This window comes from Helicoverpa armigera, chromosome 18 (genome assembly GCF_030705265.1).
Source record: "Helicoverpa armigera isolate CAAS_96S chromosome 18, ASM3070526v1, whole genome shotgun sequence".
Taxonomy (NCBI): domain Eukaryota; kingdom Metazoa; phylum Arthropoda; class Insecta; order Lepidoptera; family Noctuidae; genus Helicoverpa; species Helicoverpa armigera.
In genome coordinates, this window is record NC_087137.1 from 783,574 (window position 1) to 806,618 (window position 23,045).

Sequence of the window (23,045 nt, forward strand, 5' to 3'; positions counted from 1 at the left end):
GAGACTAGGGCCTGTTAGATAAACTCAAGGCTTAGACACAGCCCACATAGCCGTATGTTTTTTGTGGCAAGAATGCAAAAACAAAACCTTTATTTCAAAGATACGTTAGTTTATAATTTTTTATCATTATTTTCATTTCACCAGTAAATTATTTTAGGTGTCTGCATATTGTGCCAACTAAGTCAAGTAGGCAAGTCTTATAGAAGAGAACTTTGTTTCTTCATAAGTTTGTTGTGCGATATTGTGTTGATGCAGAGTGCCTGCCGTGTTGAAGCCTTAGCAAGTTCGAATGAATAAATTATCGGGAGGAGCGTGTAGTTGTAAGCCGGCTTACGATGAGAACAACAGCTCAACACTGTTGTGACTAGGCTAGGGTGAACTACCTATGTATTTGTATGTACAGTGCAGAATAGCTGAGATCTATTCATAGATAGGATATCTAATTATAGTGCAATTGATAAATTACGGAATGAAGTACCTAATTGCTTTCACCTGAAACATTTTCATTCACCAGTGGCCGCCGAACAATTTGTAGGTAATTGTATCTGCAGTGTGGCCACGAGTGTGGCGTTTAAAGACATTCCAAATCTTATTCTCCAAGTTCTTTAACTTAGTTTAAATGAACTAATGCAATGGTTTAAGTAACCAATCCATCAAAGTAATGATGTATGTACTTATCAAGGTAATAGTTTCGTTCTAAATGCTAGCGTCTACATCCTGTGGACGCGAGCTGCCAAAGCAATTAGAGAAAGCGTGCGCTCCACGCCGCTGTACTTGCTTATAGGAAAAATAAAACTGATATTCGTTCGCCTCAATCTGATACAAACTTTTTGTTTACTTTTTTTGTGGAGTTAAAGGTGAATCAGATTTCTTTATAAAACTGTTGTGTGGCAGTACAGTTTTGTGTGGTGTTCGATATCTCTTTAGGATAAGAATAAGAGACATAAACAAAAAGGTTCCTGTAAGTTACTAACCTATTACAAATGTAAGTACATACCCTACCTACTTACATATAGGCTTGTAGGGCCCCGCTTACTAACACCTATAAGGTTAATGGTGAAGAATGACGTGCCTTATACAGGCAGGTCATTAATGTAGTCAGGCTGCAGCCATACTTGACGAGTAATTAGGCCAATTACCCTGGGCGCACTGTCCGCCACACTGAAAGCCGGCTCGTGCCACCGGTTTATCACGCCGAGGGAATTCATAGAATATTTTATCGTGAATTAGCTCCTGCGATTTCGCTCGCATCCTGTGGGACTACATATTTAACTCACCTGAATTAAAGGTTGTCTAAATCTGTGTCCAGTACTTCTATCCCCTTTAGAATTTCATTTTAATCGGTTAAGGTTTGGACCTCCGTTCTTGCACGAGCATAGAGGTTTAATTTTCGTAGTAGGTATCTTATTGGTGGCATCGTGATCGCTCGTTACCTGAATAAAATAAAAAGCCAGTGCTTAATGGAAAATTAATAAATGATGAGTGGCATGCCTACACAAAAATAACCTAATTGATGATCAAGGTAAAAAATAATTTGGCGCATGCCCGCACCTTTTAAGGCGTAGCATCTGTACGTAATTGATAAGATTTATTCGCCTGGGAGTTACGGAACGGGAAAAGCAGGTTTTGATGGCAAAGTGGTGGAACATCCTCATTTTATATTAATATCTGCCAGTATGGTGGGATTTAAATTGAATGAAAGTAGAGTAATTCTTACATTTAAAATGATGTTCTCGGAATGTAAGCAAGCAGTTAAACATAAAAGGCAAACGGAAAAACTTGTAGATAAATTATAATAATGCTTCCGTTAGATAATAAAGAGCAGACCCCTAATTATGATTTGACCATAACCTTTCTCAAAGCCAAGGCCGTAAAAAAAGCAAATAAATAAGATCACTATCACCCGGCACGTTTCTGTAATAATTTTGAACGCAGAACCGGCGCGTCCAATTGACAGTGCGACCGTCGACACAGCGCATGCGCCGCGCGTACTGCGAAAATGGCCGGCGCGAAGTTTACGCGCGAAACCGAAAAAATATTTTACGAGAGTAAAAGTGAAAATTATTTAAGAAAATAAACTATTAATTGTAATTAATATTGTTTCTACCAAAGAATGGTTTGTTTGCAATTATGAAACGATTAAAATGTGCTCGCAATCGGATTGTTACAAAGTGATATTGTTAGTGATATTAGTTTTGGTACGGAATGTTGATTGTAGGAGTACGACTGATAAGTTTAAAAAAATCAGTGCAGTGCAACATGCGGGGAGCAATTTCCGGAGTCTGGATAAAACCACAACTAGCAAGGAACAGGGTAGAGGATTTTTCTTCGGAGGTAAGTTCGAATTCTTGGAGACCATCCTGCAGTGGTGTTCTTATAACAATATTAAGCACCTTCTAAATTAGAATTTAATTAATGTCAATCTCCACTAAAGTAAATCATTTTTGTTTAATACCTACTTACTTAGAAAATATATTATAGATACATACGTACCTAGGATAATCCCTATAACTACTTATATTATCGCAGAAATACATTCAGAAAATTATTCCATGTGCTGAAATGTACGGAAACATATAAAACGCATCGAACGTTTAAATAAAGAATACCTACACCAAAGTTTGTTTAGGTTCCATTGAGGCTGAGCGGTAAAATATAAAGGTGTGTTCCAAAAAATATCGTTTGTTTTCCCAAATAAAATCAAATCTAAAAAACCTACTAACTTTGTAGGCGGAAATTCGGAAAACTCAACTGCAGAAAGAGCAAAGCCTAGGATTCCTAGGCTAGTCATAATAATGTGGTAAGCATAGGTGCTAATGCAAAACTACAAACATTAGTCACCTCATTACCTACGGACACCGTAACGACCTACCCATAGCTTTCCTAAAGAAGACACTGTTTTTTCTTTCGTCCCAAATACGCCAGGAACTTTTAAAAGGCTATAATTTACCCGACAAGTGTCCATGTAGTGGTTCTGTGCCAAAGGGTCAGTAAGATGAGTCGTAAGGCACGCCGCCCACCCGACACGGTTAATGGAAAAAAAATAAAAGTACTCATCTTCCTTTTTCGTAAAGGAGAAAGCTGGGATTGTTTTATTGTAGTTGAAAAATGATCGCTTGTTTCTTATCTGAAATTATTGTACGGGTGATATCATCGCGGAAACATCGCTTCGTATCTTAGAAAAATCTCGGAAATTGTTATTTTGCCTAAATACCTTCAATTCACATCTGTTTATATTTTTAGAATGTTGTAGTGTAGGAGTCTCGCAACTTTTTGTATAAACATACTTTTATAAGGAAAATAGCTTCCAATATTCCTATATTCTTATACATAGCTTCCTATAATCTAGCCTCTTTAAACACATAGGTTAGTCTAACAAAAATGTCTTGAAAACAAGTTCTGTAGTCGACTTGTTATGACGCCTTACAACTCCCAACTTGTTTACAGACTACCTTAACAGATTTTACAGGTTAACAATGTACTTAAACGATGTAAGTAAGCATTTGAATATGTATGCAAAGTGAAGAGATATGCAAATTGCGTTAAAACCTAGGCTGCCAATTGCTAATGCAGTTACTTCCTATGCGGTATTAGATGTTACTTCGAAGAGAATAAAAATTTTGTTTTATAGCCTTTCTACAGCAGAACCGTGAAGTAAAAAACTAATAGTTTCTATTCTGAAAAACTCCTCAGTATCATTTATACAGTTTCAGTTAATCAAAAGTATGCCTACTGACATTTCGATAGTTCCCCCAATACGTCTTGTATCAGGCGGCATTACGACACACAATTTCACATGTAATTCTGTATCAATTCTGGGAAACAACACAATAACTGTTGGTTAACCAATCGCTTTTATCATAGCAATTGGAAATGGTTAGTAATGATTTTGGTATCTTGATTAATTTCTAGCTAGTAATTTATCGCGGGTTGACCGCGTCCCTGGGGAACTTCTTCACGCACAAAGCATAGCCTAGGTACCTTTCTATGTCACCTGGGGATAGGCGTAGCTTCCTAGTAGAGGAATATTTTTTTTTATAATCGGTTTAGTAGTTTCGTAGGTAGTAAGGTAGATGCTCAGATGAGGGTTAATTTAATAATGTTCCTCATCATATAAGTAAATACCTAGCAAGTTTATAAGCAACTCGTAGCATAAGTGATTAGAATCAATGATAAATCAAGACAGCGGTCGATTACATCCAAATAAAAGTAAAGTTCCATTAGTATTGAATAGAATGAGATCACGAAAAGTTTCTCCAGATAATTTCGCAGTAAGCCACTTTCAAAAGTTTTCAAATCAATTCCAATGAGTTGCGTTTGTAGTACTCACTTCAGACGAAGTAATCATATATTATTTAGACGAGAAAGTGGATTTAGTGTTTCATCTTATGCGTTAATTATTAAATCACTCGAGTGCTTCATTAAACATAAATTAAGAAATTCATACATTCTGTCAGAATTCGCGTAAATGTGCTCATTCAATTAATTTGTTTAATTTATCTCCAAAACTAATCTAATTGGTAATATATCAAAATTCTGTCTGGGCTAGTTTCATTGAGTTACCTACGTAGTATTTGTGAATGAGCATAACTGTTGCGAGAAGTTCAAATCTTCATGAGGTTTTCCTTTTTGTATGTAGTTTATAAGTATTGTAATATTTTATTTATTTATGTTTTGTCTATGAGCCTTATGAGCCTGAAATAAAACCAAAAATAGTTTTCTCATAGTAACCGTGATTGCATAATAAAGGTAAGTGCAGCTACACCGACGTGCAATCAAGCGGTAAATCGTGCAAGACCACACCAGCCTGCCTCATTACATGGGATCAATAAATTGATACTGTTATACAACTTAAAATCCATGTACATTTATTATTTAACCGTAATAAATAGCAGCAATCTAGGGGTTGATCCACCCTTCACCTTAAGCCGTTAGATATCCGGATATTATATCTCCCTTAATCATTATTGGAAAGGAGCATCGGTATCGGCAATAAATCACAAAGTTAACAATAAATCCCATCGCCATAATTCACTTCCACATCTTATGAAGGTCACGACCCCTTTCCCATACAAGATTAGTATTCCCATCTCATCTTCAGTGACACAAACAGAAATAAAAACCCGATTCGGGCACGTATCGAGGTTTCGGGGTTCTCCAACAAGGACATACCTGCCCATAAATATGTATGAATGCTTTTTACCGAAAAAGTATTGAAAACGTCAAATAAATAATGTCGTAAATGTTAAGGCGGGATCGCATTATCGCGAACATCCGATATCAATGATCGTCACGCGTCGATTTGAAAGTGATCATTATATTTAAGCTCTTTGCCAGCTGCCTTGAATACTTTAAGCAAATTATTTAAATCGTTTTCGATGTCTTAATGAAAAAAGTAGGCGCCTATCTTAAAACGGTATAAAATCGGTTTTTATAATAATTTGAATAGGTATTCTTTGAATATAAAAACAAAAAACTTCAGTCTACCATATTTGTTTGCTTTTTGAATATTTAAAACGCAGTTATGAAAAAGCCGTATCATTTTTATGTTAATGCAGTCCGGAAATAATGTGTGCGCACCTTTAATATTGAAGAAGGACTTTCATGCATTAATATTGTGTAATGTATGGAGCTGCAATTTTACGATATTGTATCTGTTTTTAATATATCGTGGTGGGTATGTTTTATCTCGAGCCTTATTGGTGATATTTTATGTTTAACTTGTTTTGAGAGTTATTTTTTAGTCTTACAAGCCGTTTTACTCGTGATTAATCGACAATTAGGTATACGTATCAAAGGCATCAATGCTTCATTGAAATCAACAATTAAATATCAAAACACAAAAGATCCATTCATATTTAGACAGTTGAAATTCACCTCACTATCATCTCAATGCAGTTCGCTATTACAATTCATTATACAGGCATTAGTTAATTAATAAGCACTAGCTGAAGACGAGCTCGAATCAAAGGCGTTACTGCACTTGTAGACTAAACATTCATGTATGTATTTTAGCTGAAATGTTCATCAAGATGAGATACATAGACTTTCAAAGAGCAAGCCAGTTAGTTCAGTTATTACGGTCAAAATAAACTTGTGCTAAGTTTATGTTACAAGCATTCTGATCTAGACATACCTGGGTAGGGATAATGTCTTGTACGTAAATAATAGGGGTTAAAGTATGAAATTGCCGATTTGTACTGAAAACCTAAATTGTTTTTTTTTTAATTTTTAACAAACTTATTTAATCAAAATAGTTGCCATTATTATCTATACATTGCGGTCATCTAATAAGAAGGTCATTTATGCCTTTACGATAGAACTCTGAGGATCTAGACTGCACAAACAGTGTGAAAGAATTTTGTTCTGCCTCCTGGGAAGAAACTTCTTGTGACGTAGATAATTGTCCAAATCACAAAAAAAAATGGTCGTCCGTTAGAGCAAGGTCTGGCGAATATGGAGGAAGACGAATAGTTTCCAACTGCAGTTCCTGAAGAGTTAAAACGGTTTATTTTGCTGTATGAGGCCTCGCGTTGTCATGGAGCAATAGCGGTGAAGGTCGATTCATGAGTCGTGGCTGTTTTACTGCTAATTTTTTCAACATTATTCGGTGTTCGGCTGGGTATCTGGGTAGTTTGACTAGGATCGGCGTTCACCGTCTCTCTTAATTTCTCGTTAATCACCTGTCAGGCGGTCTTTCTCATGGCTCGTTCTTCAAGTCGAAGTTTCCACCACGAAAGCGTTTAATCCAAAATCGCACGGCGCGTTCTTTAGCAGACACCTCTTCAAATACAGCATTGATATTGCGGGCTGTTTCTGCCGTTCAATCCCGCGTCGGAACTCATATTCAAAAATTACTCAAATTTTCGCAGTATCCATCTTTCTTGTTTAAGTTGAATAACAAAAACAATTGAACATCGATAATCAAATGTTTCACATTTTTTAAAAGAAAAACATCACAGAAACCACGTGAAAAAAGTTCCATTCGAAAACCTCAAACCATGAAGACTCTATGGCAATTCAAAAACCTACTAGAATAAAACGGCAATTTCATACTTTAACCCCTAATAATATAAACAGATTTACATAGGTACTCTATCAGATGCAACACTGAGGTGATAACGATGATCAGGTTTCGAGGGATAACCATACGTGGAATATAGCTCGATATAAGTAAGATAACAGTGTAAGTATTACAGCAAAGGAAAATTCGAGCAAGTTTCAAAATACCTGCACCAAGTTTTAATATTTTAGGTAGGTATGTCTTGCATATTCTTTAGTTTTTTCACATTAAATACTTCAATTTAAATTGCCTGCACGTTAGAAACATCCTTTCCTTATAAGATCCGGGCTAGACCGTTGCATATTTACATGAGAACCGCAGAGCTTGTTAGAATTGCGTACATCGCTGCTATGTAGTCTAGGTCACCATGTAACTGATATCAGACATGGAACACTAAGTTGGTATGTCCATGTGAAAGACAAGTTAAGTTAAATATTATTATCTAGACGTTTCGTTTTGAATAATAATTTTATAGGTAACTAAAGGATAGTTATAATTTCCCACAATATCTTACAATATTTACTTCAGTGACCATTGTTGCATTGTTCTTTGACTAGGTATAACATAAATTATTAATAATATTCAAAGTATAATAAATGATATCATCGACAAAATATTACATAGGATATTGAATTCCTAGAATATAGAACAATAGTTAACTAAGGATAGTTACTGATAGTTCTTTATCAATAGTTATTGTTAATGCCACCACCGCAAAGTCTTGAAAGACTGAGATTTTCAACTAGAAGTTGAATGACAATTCATTAGAGAAGATACTCTGACGCTTACAAACAATAAACCAATGTAAAGAACGAGAGATAACAATAATTATGAAGTGTAACATAACTCGCTTACAAAATACACAAGACTTCCAATTAAAAGTACAAGGTAAACTCATTGTGAAACCGATCAATAGTTCATTAACAGTCTCTGCGGAGTAGTAAACTGGGAACTGGGAACATTTTTGCAATGAACTGGGAATTAGATTTACCTGCAGCTGAACTTGTCTGTCGCACAACTAATCGCGTTGCTCACCATCTACGAACGTCTCCTTGCCAATTACTCAGTTTGTTTTCTTTGAGATTAGTTCTGTAAACTTGTGTAGTTTCTTTTTAATCAGATTATGAAGCTGTTTGACTGTGTGCGTGTTTTGTTTGTAAATGGTTGATGATGTACTTTGTTATTATGTGAAGTGAGTGAGCATGGCACAGTCTGAGCTTAGCTAAATATCAGTTAAAATTAAGAAAGCTCAGTGCTTTTAAAAACAAATCGCATTTTTTATTCTGATTTATTAAAACTTTATACTAATTCATAACCACATTCACATGTTTTAACAGTTTTGATTAACATTAATCTAACTTCTTATTTCATATTAAAATAATGTATGAAAAAATGTATATTCTTAAGAATTTAAGCCCTCCTATTAGCATAGCCCTCGTTTGTAATTCTTCCAATAAAAGTCATTTTCATCTTTATTTTCATACAAAGTTAGTTTATTATAAAGAACGCGTGCAAGAACAGTGGTCAAACAATTATAAAATGAGCTAATCTCTGTATCTAAATTTTGTTAGTGTTGCTATGCCTCGTGGTTACGGTTTCACTGCGGTAAAAATGTGTAACATTATAATTTACCTACTGTTGAAGACGAAAGTTGTGCCAATTACGCTTGAAATATTAGTCCGTCTTCTTGTAAGGCGTCTTCTAATGATGATTATAATCTAAATGTATCGAAAATTAAAACTAATTTATTTGGTTATTTCTAATGATATCTATAATGTTGCTTCTGATTAATATCGTGTCTCGAATAATAAAGTGGTATCCGTATCACTTGTCCAATTATGCTCATCTTATTCCATTTGGGATGGGCCGGCTTTTCTTCCTGTTCTAATTGCCAGTATTCGCTATTGTTTTCCTGTCATATTTTACCCACCCAAAACAAAAATGTGAAAGAGTGCCAAGTTCGATAATATGGGAATGCTTCGCCTATAAAAGAAGTGAGATGTTCGTGGATCAAAGTTACACATTCGTTATTTTCGAAAGTGATTCACACTTGGCCGTTTTCAGATTTTTACTTTACTTTGACTAAATACAAACCTTTGTACCATTCGAAGATATATTATATAAATATAGATAAATTTAGTTCGTTTTAGTTCCTTAGGGGTATAAATTTACACCGGGTATAAAACACCTTCATTATTTTGAAACCGACTCACACTTGGCCATTTTCAGATTTTTTCCTTTACCTTGACATAAAGACCTACCTCCATGCCAAATTTCAAGTCAATACGACCATTGGAAGTGGTCTAGGTTTTTGATGAGTGAGTCAGTGAATAAGTGAATCAGTGTATAGTAAAAATAGCGATTTTCTGACGTCAATATCTCAAGACCTACAATAGGTATATTAATGAAATTTTGTATTTCAGATAAGTGAGGGGGTCTCAACAGATACTAGAAATTTGATATGCGTAAATAAAATAGATTTTGAGTTACAGGGGGGTCGAATTTGGCCCGAAATGGTTCGTGTAATATAACCCACGGCCGGTGTGTCGCTTTTTTTGCTCGAACTTGGCGGAGACACTGCCGTGTGTCTAGATTTACACATACCTACTTTATTTATTTCTATATCAAGAGTCAAGCAACACTTAAACGAAAGTTACACATCTTTTGCTGTAATATTATCAATAGAGCAAACTGGTACCTTATTAACATAATCGAATATTTATGGTATTACATAAAGTCTCTCAGAACACAGTATCGTTTAACCGACCCTGACCCAACGCTCTTAGAGAAAGGACGGTCCCCAATGGCGAGATGAGAGTGAAAACTTTTGTTAGAAAATATATATCTATAATACTGCGTGAAACAATTTAATTGTTAAACCATGTACGAGGATTATGTAAATCAAGTAAACAACTTCTCTAAACTGGATTATAATTACTTTTTTGCCGTTTATGGCACAACGGCCGGAGCAAACGAATTTAGAGATTGGAACTTTCCAGTGACGTGTGTTTATATAAATCATCAAAATATAATTTATAACATGCAATTTCATCTATAAATAGACAGTAATTATCATCTAATTTCTCTTGACGTGGACGACAGAGATTTGGACTTTTGATTATAAGGTTTTTATGGAAAAACATCGTATACGTTAACGGCTTATATCATCGATTAATCAGGTATTCATACTAATATGGTGAAATCAGCTTTAACTTCGTTGAATGTTAATGTAAAGGTAATAATTTCACTTAGAAACTTTTCTTTCTAGTGAATTCAATAGAAAACCGTTTAGCTCGTCAATACCATTTCTTTAGTTTAATTCCTATGGCTTGGTCAGCGCGTTACCGGTTTCAAATCGGCCAAGAGCGAATGGGGACTTTGTCTGTTACCAATGAACTGTTGGCCGATAAAAATCTGCAATGTTCAATGACGCTAAACCTAGATTTTGTGATGATGACTCACATTCATGTTTTCATAGCAACCGGAATCTGAAGCCTCAGGCTATCTTATGAATAGATTCATGATTCAATCGCTATTCAATTTGTTGTGAATTTTATAGTCAGTCTTTTATTTGTTTGATTTATCAAACACATTTAACATATTCATTAACCTTGAATAATTTGTTTTTTAAAGATTTATATCATGTTTCTGGTTATATTATTTTGAGGATACGCAAAAAAGCAAGTAGAGAGTATTAACATACCGTTAATCATTTTACCTAAAATTTTTCCATAATTGAATCAAAACGTTCTCGCGTTTTAAATATAAGAAGAATTAGGCAATTAAAATAATGATCAGGACTCCAAAATATTACCTACTATCCTTTTATGATTACTTCTAAGAGAAAGTATACTATAGAATCTTTATCATACCACCAAAAAAATTACACAAAATATTCAAAAATACTTTTAAATAAGAAGTATAAGAATGTATATTTTTTGCATTGTCACGGTTGTGAGCTTTTGTTCCTGTCCTAGTTTCCACAGAGTATTATGCAGTGAAAGTGCAAGGAGGTCGTGGATGGTCTAGTTTGTCGCTGAAATTACTCTATTTAGTCTATCAGCTGCATGATAACGTGCTGGAAGATATTGTAGAAACTAGTTCTACTCTTATAGCTGTGTTGCTTCTACAGCTAGTTAGTTATAAACACTATCTGTAATCCGCAGAGTCGTTTGTGCAGTTCGTTTTTCTTCAGTTTGATCCACGATTACTTTATGGTCGTCTTACAGTTCGATAACTAAAAATATAGGCTAACTAATAGTGATAAAGTCACAGATGTTGAAGGTGCATTCTTCTTTTTTGATATAAAACATTCATAAATCACTATGGGAGTAATGCTTTCGCATTAACTCAAAACAACTAAAATTAGTCACAAAACTACAATTTCTCGAGTGTTAAAATTTTTCCACCGGTCAACATCTCAAGAGTCCATTCGGTATTTTATGTTTAGCTACATAAAATATTAACTTGAACCCATTCGTAAACTGGAAATTGCAGTAGTTACTGTTTCCTGGTATAAGGTCCATTTATCACTAGCCACCTCCCACGGTTTTGCCAGCGTCCTGGGGGAACTACTTCCTAACTTATGATCGCCTGTAGTTTCTTATTTGTTTGTTTAACCTTCAGTTTTACTATAAAAAAAAGAACACGCAAACATTTGAATTGAGAACCTCCTCCTTTTTGGGAAATCGGTTGAAGACGGCATTTCTACATGATCAAGTATCAGTTGATAGTTTAATTGCTAAAGTGCAACCAGAGAAAGACAATCATTATGAAGGAACTTGCTAAGTGCTTGTTAACGAGTGGGTTGCCAGGTTAATTGTTCTCAGCATTCTGGCGACAAGCCAAACTAAGACACCTATGTTAATGGTGGTCGAAAAACTGATTTGCTTTTTATTTGACGAATAATGTTTAAGAAATAATTTCTTGTCTATAATATAGATACAGTTGTTCCACGCAGTTCAATCCATGTACCGAGGACACTGTTTCCCGCGCCCAGATAAAAGGTAGCATTTCGCAGACTCTAGACCATCTGTGAAACAAATTCCATTTGAATCGGTTCAATAGTTTTGGCGTGAAAGCGCGACAGATAGTTATACCTAGATACTTTTGCATTTATAGTATTAGTAAGGATGTTTGGCGATGAAGGCACTCCCTTTATCTTTTTACGTATTAAAAGTTTAGTGGGTACGGCACACTATAAACTTAAAAACAAAACCTCTCAAAAAGTCCATCTACCCACAAAAAAATCACATGACACACCATGAGACCAGCTTAAGCAACAAAAACAGGTGTTAACCGCATCACTTCAAGGGAAAACGTTCATAAAACGTTGAAGTGGTCATAAAAAATGATCAACACTGAAACCGGTAGGTAAACGGGACACGGACTCATCTCACAAGTGTACCAGGTGAGCTGCAACCTGTCTGGCCACTGGTAATGGTGCAGGAATGCTGTCATGGTCGTGGTCACTAACAGGATAGGGCTCCGATAAGGTAGATCGTAGACTACACGTGGGAATATTGTTGAGTGGAGGTTATCCTTACTTTTTTAATTGATTGTAAAGTAATTATTGCGTGTGTAAAGCTTTCACGAGTGACTGTTGAATTGATATGAAGGTTTTTTGTCTAGGCACATAATCAATATAATAGGCACAAAAAGTTTGAAAAGTGAGGAACCAGAGTGAACAAGTTTGATACCACTAAAAATTGTGGGTAAATACCCACAATTTTCAGATGAAGCCTGGGTATTTACCCAGGCTGCATCTATACTAAACTAAATAAAGAGATAAGTTCGATCTTTGTTTTTGATTCACTCAAAAACTACTGAAACTATAAAAAAAATAGATATTACTACGAGTAACTGCTAGGTCACTGCCTTACAGGACGTAGTTTCCCGAAATTGTAAAGTTGAATCCTCACGATGTCAGACACCAACTTCTGTATCGTCCACCATATAGAGCTTCGAACTTAGTGTCCAAACTAGCTGAGAGTAATCGTGTTATCGTGTAACTACAAGTTACACTGCTCTACAGAGTTGCTTAGAGAGCAATTAAGTCTCCAGTGCTTTATGGGGCAGAGTACGGCTAATCTTCTAAGCTTTAGCTTTTACACTCTATAATAAACTGAAAGTATGTTAGCGTAGAAGTTAGATAAAGGTTGCATGTAGCAGACATGTATTTGTTAGAATATACTATACCAGATTTGGCCCGCGACTTCGTCCGCATTCCAAAGGAGTCAAGGAACCATCTCCAGGACAATATTTGCCAAATTTTAACTTAATCGTGTCTGCAGTTCTAGCGTGATAGCGCAACAAACAAACTCACTTTTGCAATTATACTTTTAGAAAGGATCTTAGATATTTAAGATTTCGCTCATACTGACAGTGTGCTCATGTCCTAAGGAAGAATATAACATACCTCATTATTCTAGTCCTAATGAGGACCGTAATAGTTTCTTCTAGTATTTCGCATAAAATTAACATAACCGAGGCAGATAAATTGCAGAAGATAGACATTTATGTATTTTGATAGGATCAAGGGTTACTAGGTATTAGTATATTGTAGGTTTAGTACGTAATTAAATTAAATTACTTTCGTAAACTTACCTTTAAATAACATTTTAATGTTAATAAAGTATTAGTGTTCATTATTTAATCGTAAAGTAAGATATACACATCTTTGAAAATGTTATTGTTGTTGTTGTCATGTTTGGTCCATTTCGGTCAACAAGTTATCAACGCCAGAATATTTCTGATCATATGAACCAATGAATGACAAACTGGAAGAGGTTGTAAGTAATGTTTTGCGGTTAACCATCTCATTGCGGGAAAGCCGGAAAGGTCAGTAAATAACTGTAAATTACTGTAGCTACTTCTATGCTACTTTAGTAAGCATTTCCGCTTGATTACTGATTGCACAAGTCTATTTCGAAATAAGAGGCAGATCCAGCCCCTTAAAATCTATTTAAAATTACCGAAAATTCACACAAACATTTTAATTATATTCATGTTTATATGAGTTGATACATAAAGGAGTTTGTAGGGTTTTTCATAGGAGAGATATAAGCGAGTAAATACGGGGGTACATAAACAAAAGTTCAGTAAGAAAATGGGCATAACTTTCTGACAGTTTAGTCAGCAGTCAGCTAAAGATCTATACTTTAAGAATTACCTAGATAATGAATAGCTCCAGATATGAGGTTTAGATAAGGGCAACGTCATAATCAGCTGTCATCTCTGAGGTCAATGACTGGACAATTGGAGTCCCTACTCAACTTTCTAACCACAATGTGGGCTCAAGTATTTATTCACTAGTTTTTCCTTATAAACTACCATGACGAAAATAACTTTAGACCGGTGGGTCAAGGGCTCTTTCCTTACCTTCTTATAAGTTCAGTTGCTCATTGTTCGGATTTCATTGAACATTTTTAGCAGTCGTTACGGGTAGTCAACATCCAGAAAGTCTGACAACCAGTCTTGTCAAGGGGTTTTGAGTTGCCCGGTTAACTGGGTTGACAAGGTCTGATAGGCAGTCGGTCCTTGTAAAACACTGGTACTCAGCTGCATACGGTCAGACTGAAAGCTGACCTCAACATAGTTGGAAAAAGACTCGGGAGATGATGATGATAGAAATTCGGTAAATACTGAAGTACCTAATTGTGAGTTTTAGAGCGCGTACCTATCTTGTATCCGTAAGTTTTAAAAGTAGAGTAGATTTGTTTTATTTATTTCGTCTTAATCAGTAATCATTCAACTTTTTAGACAACATCAATCATAAGAAACGCGACTAACTGATGAGCTCATTACACCGCACCTTACAAAAACATTAGCGATCGCAACATTTAAAATAAGCCATTCATTAAAAGTAGAGCAATTTGGAGCTTCGGAATTACCCAAACCGAACCTATAATTACATCTATTCATTCTGTTCTTGATAATTTATATTAAGACTAAGTATTTACTATCGGATTAGACTTTGAAAGTCTTTGCGGTTTCCTTGCGTATTACCGTAATGGTTCTTAAGTCGTTATGGCTTGGTAATAAGTGTAAAAAGCGAACACCGATCCGGTGTGGAGTGGTTAATCATTTGCAAGATCTGTCAGTGGGTAAATACATATTTTTTTCTAGATATGTTCTTAGGATGTGTTTAGACTTTAGAGTAAATCAATAAATTAGTTAGACCAACGAGCAAAGAAGAGCTAGGTAAGACATTATTTCCCTTTCAAATTATTTTAGTGTTTTATCGACATTATCAGATCATTTTGATAGGTTCTGAAGAAGGAGCTCGAAATGGGAAATCATCAGTTAACTTCTCTAGCAGTGGGTGTAGCGTGAAGCCCTTGATATAACAGGTCCGTGGTCACTCTTTCGAACAATTCCGAAGCCCATCTAAACGCACCCTGACACTATACCTTCCGTACATTTGTACTTAAACTAATGGTTCATAGAAAGATTTTTGTGGTTAGAAATAGGTATCAGGTATCATTTGTTATTTATATTTATTGGTATCTGGGGATATTCCTAGAATCTCACTTTTGATACACGTTGTGGGTTTTTTCTCCGTTCATAAATACATGTTAATTGGAGGCATTTGTGTTAGACGTTTAGAAACAGCTGATTCATAGTTTAATTTGAACGAATGATTTACAGAAAGTATTTGATAGATGATAGATGCATTAGTATCTCCACAATTAAACCATACTTTCACATCTTGCTAGTGTTAACACCAAACGTTACAAAAAAACAAACAAAGAAACGTATGAAATTTAAATTCACTATTTGTTATCGACTAGGATCGATCATAATAGTTTTTTTGGGCTTATTGTTGAGATGCATTGAGCACTTTCACTAGTTCGAGTACCAGTTTAACTTGCTTTGTTAGTCAGAAAAAATGCTATCGTTACCTAGCTAAATCGGTTATGAACCTATTCCATTAATAACAGAATTCTAAGATCATGTCTTTAATAGTAGAGTCTGATGTTTATGTAACAAAAATACCTTTAATCATAAATGCAAATCTTAGATGGTGTTCTACACTATAACATTCTCATAAAACGTAAAATAGTCATTTAAATTCAAGAAAATCACAAGAATAGCCGATACTCCGCCATAGAATAATGCAAAGATCATATTAACATAATCATACATACGTATATATGGTTAACATTAGATAGTACGCTTACGACCATAACATTAACAATAACTATAAGGCTGCAGCCACTTGAAGCGAAGACGTTTGAAATAATATGCCGTAACTGTGTGAGCTCGGCCTAATGGCATACGAAGATTGGGATGTGAGAGAGCCTTTATGCTACCTTTTTCTTTTATGGTAAGTGCAGATTAAATAACACAGTATTTGATGCAGGGAGTCTTGGAATATATTTAGGCCAACATTGTGTTTGCAAGATGGACGACGAACTATTTTTCCAGGTCTTATTGCTCCCTATAAATCTTACCGTATAACAAATACCTAGCCCGCATCTATCAATAGAACACGTAGGTCTCATAGTTCAATCTCTGAGACACGTACAAACGTAATGTGTTAGGGGACACTTGAAATATGCGAGACTATGTGCTAAAACCGACAGCTCGGTCTAGTAAGTACAATGTTGGAAATCACTGTTCACCGCTGTTATATCACCAAAAGGGATAAGTAGCGAAAGTAAAAACTGAATACAAAAAATAAAACTTTAAACTTGTTTTACGAGCACACTATCTTTCTCTCGAGTGGCAGTTGTCTGGTGTAAGCCTGCATTCTTATTGAAATATTCCCAATATAACCATATTTAGTCACCAATCAATCTCTTAGTGAACTCTATATGTTTATCATATTCTTACTGGACTAGCATATGTATTAGTTTTGTTATTAAAAAATCCAGTTTAAGATCACCAAAGCTATCTAACCTGAAGGGTACTAACCTATGCTTACAAAGCTGCAGTTCTGTACCAATAATACATTACCTCTTACACTGTAGTATTCAAATTGCTAACGGCGACGACTCACTAGTTTGTAGAATCAAATTATGTAGAAGTGGAATACGATTTCGATCTAGGAATTACAGCCATACCTATGTATTGACTTTACTGTGGAGACAGAAGATAGAAGTAGTTGTGTTAACATTTGCTTTTGAAAATATTTTAAAGATATTTCATAACTTTACAAAATTGCACGTGGTGTCACTCTTGATTAGAGACAATTTAAACATCTAGAGGAATTTATTTTGTGTGCTTAATTACTTTGTAATAACAATTAAACATCTCGTTAAGTAGAACAGTAAATGTCAATTCAAATTATTCTTGTTTCCTTATTCCCAACTTGACCTGGCGCCTCCTATCTTTGTACTCAGGTCATTAACCTCACCATATTTTATTTGGAACGTGTGTTCTTTTCTAAGCAATATTTCAGTGTTCAGTAGATTTTTTTATCATAGCGGCAAAGAGAAAAATACAGGTATTGTTATAATTGTTTCTTCTACATAAGTCGGAAGAGATCTAATTCAATAGTGCGTGTTTACAAAGCGCCTGTTTTCATCGAAAAACTATTGCACATACCTTTTTCATTCTCATAACATCTGTTGACTGACGATCCTTTATCCATATTAAAAGTGTTACGGAACCCAAGGGCAGGCTGAAGCACTAAATCGTTGGGCTACATTAGGTACCAACGCGATTACATAAAGCTTAATGTTTCGTGTGCCATGTTAAAATAACAGAATACGACCACCGAGAGATTTTACCTTGATTGTTTCCCGTTTAAAAGTATGGTAATTTTAGGTCGAACCCTTTCTTAATAGAATACAACCTTCAAGGGATGGGCAATGGACATTGACTTATGACGGCACTGCCTCTTCAAAGCTTCCTAATATCCATTAATTCTATGGAGATTTTTTAACCAACTTTACAAAAAGGACGAGGCTCTCAATTCGTATGTTTGTATCTTTTTCCTGAAGATTTTTATTTGCGTAGTTTATTCGTTTTAATACTCATATGAATAATTCTTACTAATAATTGCATAAGTTTTTCAACAGTAAAATCCGAAACGAGTCTCTTTTCACGAGTTTAAGATATCCGAAAAAGAAATTGACACGTATTCTCTGCTAAACAAAGTTAAATACACTTTCTTAAAGTTGGAAAACATCTTAAATTCCATTAAAATATTCGCAGTAAGTTAAGGGATAAACAGCATTCAATATGCAATACATTTATGATGAGACGCGTAACGGCCAGCTCGGCTTTGAAGTATAGACTGTAGGTTTACATTCAAATTTATTTTTATTTTATCTATGCTGTATTGAGTCCTGGGTCCCGATGCTGATCTGCTTTTATATAGGCAGGTTTATTTACATTGTTTGGTGATGAATGTTTATGAGTGTTGTAAGCTCCTCTCTATAATTCACTAGCTGATCTATTTCTTTAAAAATAGGTAACTTATTAATGCAAGATAAGATCTAAAAAGTAACAGGTCTAGGTTTTTCTGTTTTAATTGAGCTGTTGTAACTATCAACACATCAACACACTTGTTTATCTTTCTTTATCATGTAAAAAAAGAAAAGTGAGAGTAAAATAGCCGAGATGCGTCCAACCAAAAAATAAGATGATTACCATAAATAAAAAGTGTTAAACCAAATGCTTTTAACATTCCAGCTGTCAGAATATAATTTAAGTTATTATATGTATCAAAATAGCATAACATAATAAAGGTCGGTCCAGACTTGCGACAGCACATCGTGCGTTCACGTTCACAATTTTTGGGGAAAAAATATTGAGAGTTTAAATGGTGTGTAATGATTGAATGTAATACTTAGTAGCATATTGTGCTCAATCAGGGTTTTTTACCTTTACTGTAAAAACGCACCTACACCGAAACTACTGCGTCGCGGTAGCACGTCTGAGTAGGCCTAAAGAAAAGTGTTGCTACAACATAACACGAGCAGTCTTATCGCAGTGAAAGTGATACACAACACAACAGCCTAAGCAAGTGACAGCAAGGTCGGAAAAATACTAATAAGTTTGATCGAGTGTGGGACATGATAGTTCCCACAGATTTTAAAACATCATTAGAACTGATTTTATTAAAACAATAGCCGATTTCCTGCGGTTTAACCTGTATCCCGTGGGAACTACTGCCCGTACTGGGATAAAATAAAAGCCTATATTACTTTTAAAAAATCGGTATAGTAAATTTTGAGTTTAACCATTACAAACAAACAAAGTTGTCCTCTTCCTAATATTAGTCCTAAAACATTTATAGTCTTCTACGGCTCTTACATTATCAAAACCTACATACATTTCCTTCATTTGCCTAAGCTCTCAAGCAATTACAAGCAAACTGACAAGCCAGGTAATCTAATTCACATCGAGTTTGACACAGATAAGGAGTCACTAAGCTCATCTTAATTATCCTGGCCTGTTGATAACGAGTAACCTTTCTGACGTTTTATGAGAAGTTAATTAAAAAAGTTGAAGGATCAGCCCGGATGAAAAAAGGCGGGAGTATGTAAGCCTGTGTGCTTATGGAGGTTAAAAGGCCAATTTAAATTGGAAGCCAATTTTAAACTTTTTTATATAAAATTGTAGGATCGTCCATTGATGGGTTTCATAGCGTCCAAAACATCCAACATACATACCTACTTTTTTGTAAACAGAAACTTTTATAGATCTGAAAACGGGTTATACAGTCGGACTATTGTAATAAGTTCGTATTACTGCAAAGAACCCTAAAAAACTGGTCGAAACAACAATTAAAAAGTAAAGATCTTCTTATTTATTTAAAACTACTCAAATAAAAATCTTTGGAGATCAAATTAATCAAGCAAATACTCAACATATAAGCAGCAAACATGTTACAACACATTCAGCATCTACTCAACAGATATTCAATATTTACCCACTGTTGACAAACACATGTCTCACTATATGCACAATGTCCTGTTGGACATAACATGGACACGCCTCTGAGTGCAACAAGCACTTACGATTACTTGAGATGACAATCTCCTGCCATGTTAAGGCTTACGCTCAGATAGGCTTGAGGCACGTAATCTCGTGTTATGTGGTGTCTTATCTTAGGATGCAGTAACAATATAGCTATGCGACAGAGGATTTAAAGAGATATGTAAAATATACTTAGAAATAAATAAGTATCTAGGTATATTAAAAATAATGAGGATTAAAAATGATTTATTAAAACCTGCGAATTTCAAAAATATAAAAGTAACAGTGTATTCTATTTACGGTTAGTATGTTGTTTACTTAATGCGCCTAAAACTTTCACTTCAAAAGAATAAAATAAAATATTTTACCAAAAACAAAAATAGCACAAAATGCGATCTAAATTGTGTAAATTGCAAAATGTAGTTTCTGCTTAGTTTCTCGGTCTTAGCAATAACGGGACTTGCAAGACGCATCATAAAATAGCGCGTGCGTCAATGTGACTATCGTGACACGCATTTAAATCTTTGAGGCCTACCAACTAGATAAAGTTTATCAGACTAATAATTTAATAACACATTTGAACCTTTACTTAAGCCGAGTTCAGCAGAGCGGAGTCGACACGCATCAAATGTGAGAACTTAGCCTTAATTACAAGACGTTTTCCAGCGAATTTAAGTCAAGTTCAAGTGTTATCTCGAGCCAAGTTCTAGAAATTACTTTTATATTTGGAATCATTAGTTTGGTACAGGTTAGCGAATTACGCACTGTCTTTCTGAAGAATAAAATCTCTATCCACCTTTTTGAAGTAGTGACGTAAGTAAATGAACGCAAATACTATTTTGATCGCAAATAACAGAATGTGTGTTTTGATCTACAATTGCTTTACATGCCAGATCCACGGACTATAGCTTTTATCAAAAAGTACCACCCGTAAATTTTCAAATTCAAATTCAAAATCTTTATTGCGAACTAAGTGGCATAAAAGGATCTTATAACTAGGTACGTACTTAGGACTTAGTTGCCCGTTAAGGCATTGCAATTTATTAACATATATATATATACATTAACATTAGATTCCTATGTACTACTTATAAATAAAACTAATTACTATTACAGAACTAAATTTAGTGAGATCATACTATATATGTATATATATCTTAATTTCTAGTCTTATAATCTAGCTGAACATATCACATTGTTTACATTACATTCATTTCTCATTATATTATTATTTTTCTTCGAGAAACTCTTTTACAGAGTAATACGCTTTTTGAATAAGGAAATCTTTAAGTTTCCTTTTAAATATGGTAACAGATTTTAGGTTCTTAATTTCTGTGGGAAGTTTATTGTAAATTTTAATACTCATACAAAATATACTGTTACCGTATACTGCAGTGTGATGTGTCTTATTGGATAATGTATTTTGAAGTCTACTACTTTTTAATGTGACGTATGAACTGATGTTGGATTTTACTAAAATGGAGGCCTCGTATATATAGAGAGAAGGAAGTGTTAATAATTTAAGGTTTATGAAATAGGGTTTACAGGAGTCGGTTTGGTGTATTCCACAGATTGATCTGATACACCTTTTCTGTGCCTTAAAAGCAGTTTCTCTTTCAGTATTAGTATTAATTTATTATTACTAATACTGAAAGAGATTAATTAATTAAGTACAACTGTATTGTTTCATTCATAGGAACCGGGACATTATACAAAGAAAACAAAGCATTAAGTATAGCATAAGAAAGGTAGGTATATACATTTTTGCCAAGTTTCATAGCCCGCAGTCACAGTATTAGTACACATACTCTAATCTGCTATATAATTGCATTTTAATTATTATGTACGGAAGTACACACCTAAGGCTAGTCGTTCGGAAAGTCCGATGCTTATTGCTTTTTTCATCTTGTTTTTCTGTGATCTCATTTCGGTGGCCGATAGGGATGTGTCGGATTTGATCGATACTTTCATTATTATTGGACTATTAGACGTTCCTTCAATAAAATATTTGACTTTACGTATAAAATATTAGGTACTTAAAGTTAGGTTAGGTTAGGTTAGACTCTAAATGTCTATTATTTATTTACGATTGTAATATTTTTCTTCAAATACGAGAGAACAATGTATTTGAGATAAACGCCTTATTACATTACTTTTGCAATAACACAATTGTATCTCCCACACAGTAACACAATTAGAAGGTAACGCAATACCACATGTTATGTAATAGGTTCAGAACCCGCCTCGTAGAACGCAATAAAAGCGATGATATTTTTCTCATTTCTGTTTCAAATTAGCTTTTTATTTGTGCTTGGTTTGTAAGTAGTAGGGCTATTAACTAAAGATAATATTTATCAAATAGTAAAAACTTGGTAGGCTTCTAAGCGGTAAACAAAAGTAAATACAAGCTGCTTCACAAAAAATTTAAACAAACAGGATTCTATTCTCATTTCTCTACAGTCACTATGCATAAACTTTGCCAAAAACAGAACCGTAACCAACAAAGTAAAACTTAACGAACCAGCCACCACACAATAAACACGTCGTAAAAACAGTATCGTGAAACTAAACAATATTGTCGACATCGTGACAGCCCTATCACACAGCATGTGACGACGTCCACTCGCGCAATTGGCCAGAAGTTCACAAAAAAACCAAAACAACTGGTAACTGTTCCATCTAACTGTCTGTTTTGATTGAGAATTTCACTTTAGACCAAACATTTTTATAAATAAATCGTATCTTTGTTTTGGCAGTTTATTTAAGAGACGTTTCAGTTTACTTATGCAATTTTTGATCGATTTTTATGCTATGGATTATTTAGCCGCTTTTTTGTCTAGACTATCTTGAATTTGACTTTCTTATAATAATTTCAGCACAACGATACTGAGTACTAACTGGTCAAGAGTTTTATTTACCTCAGTAGTAATAAATAAACTTCTAATTCTAAGATTGAAGAGTCAAGTTATAAACTTAGCTCAGAACTATTTAAGCGCTTTTATCATTAACTGGAAATATCGAATCATTACTTTAATTAAAGCTCTATACT

The 23,045-nt window shown here is 34.6% G+C and overlaps 1 protein-coding gene across 2 annotated transcripts in view; it reads left to right on the plus strand.

Moving 5' to 3' along the window:
* Positions 1-1,931: 1,931 nt before the first annotated feature.
* The window catches only part of LOC110376748 (uncharacterized), a 36,568-nt gene continuing 15,454 nt past the window's right edge, over positions 1,932-23,045 (plus strand). Inside the window, exon 1 of one of the 2 annotated variants that reach the window (XM_049846232.2) lies at positions 1,932-2,334. In XM_049846232.2, coding sequence (XP_049702189.2) covers positions 2,145-2,334 — 190 coding nt within the window. In that variant the 5' untranslated portion in view covers positions 1,932-2,144. The remainder of the gene's footprint in view (positions 2,335-23,045) is intronic. The other variant, XM_049846227.2, reaches the window with a different exon arrangement.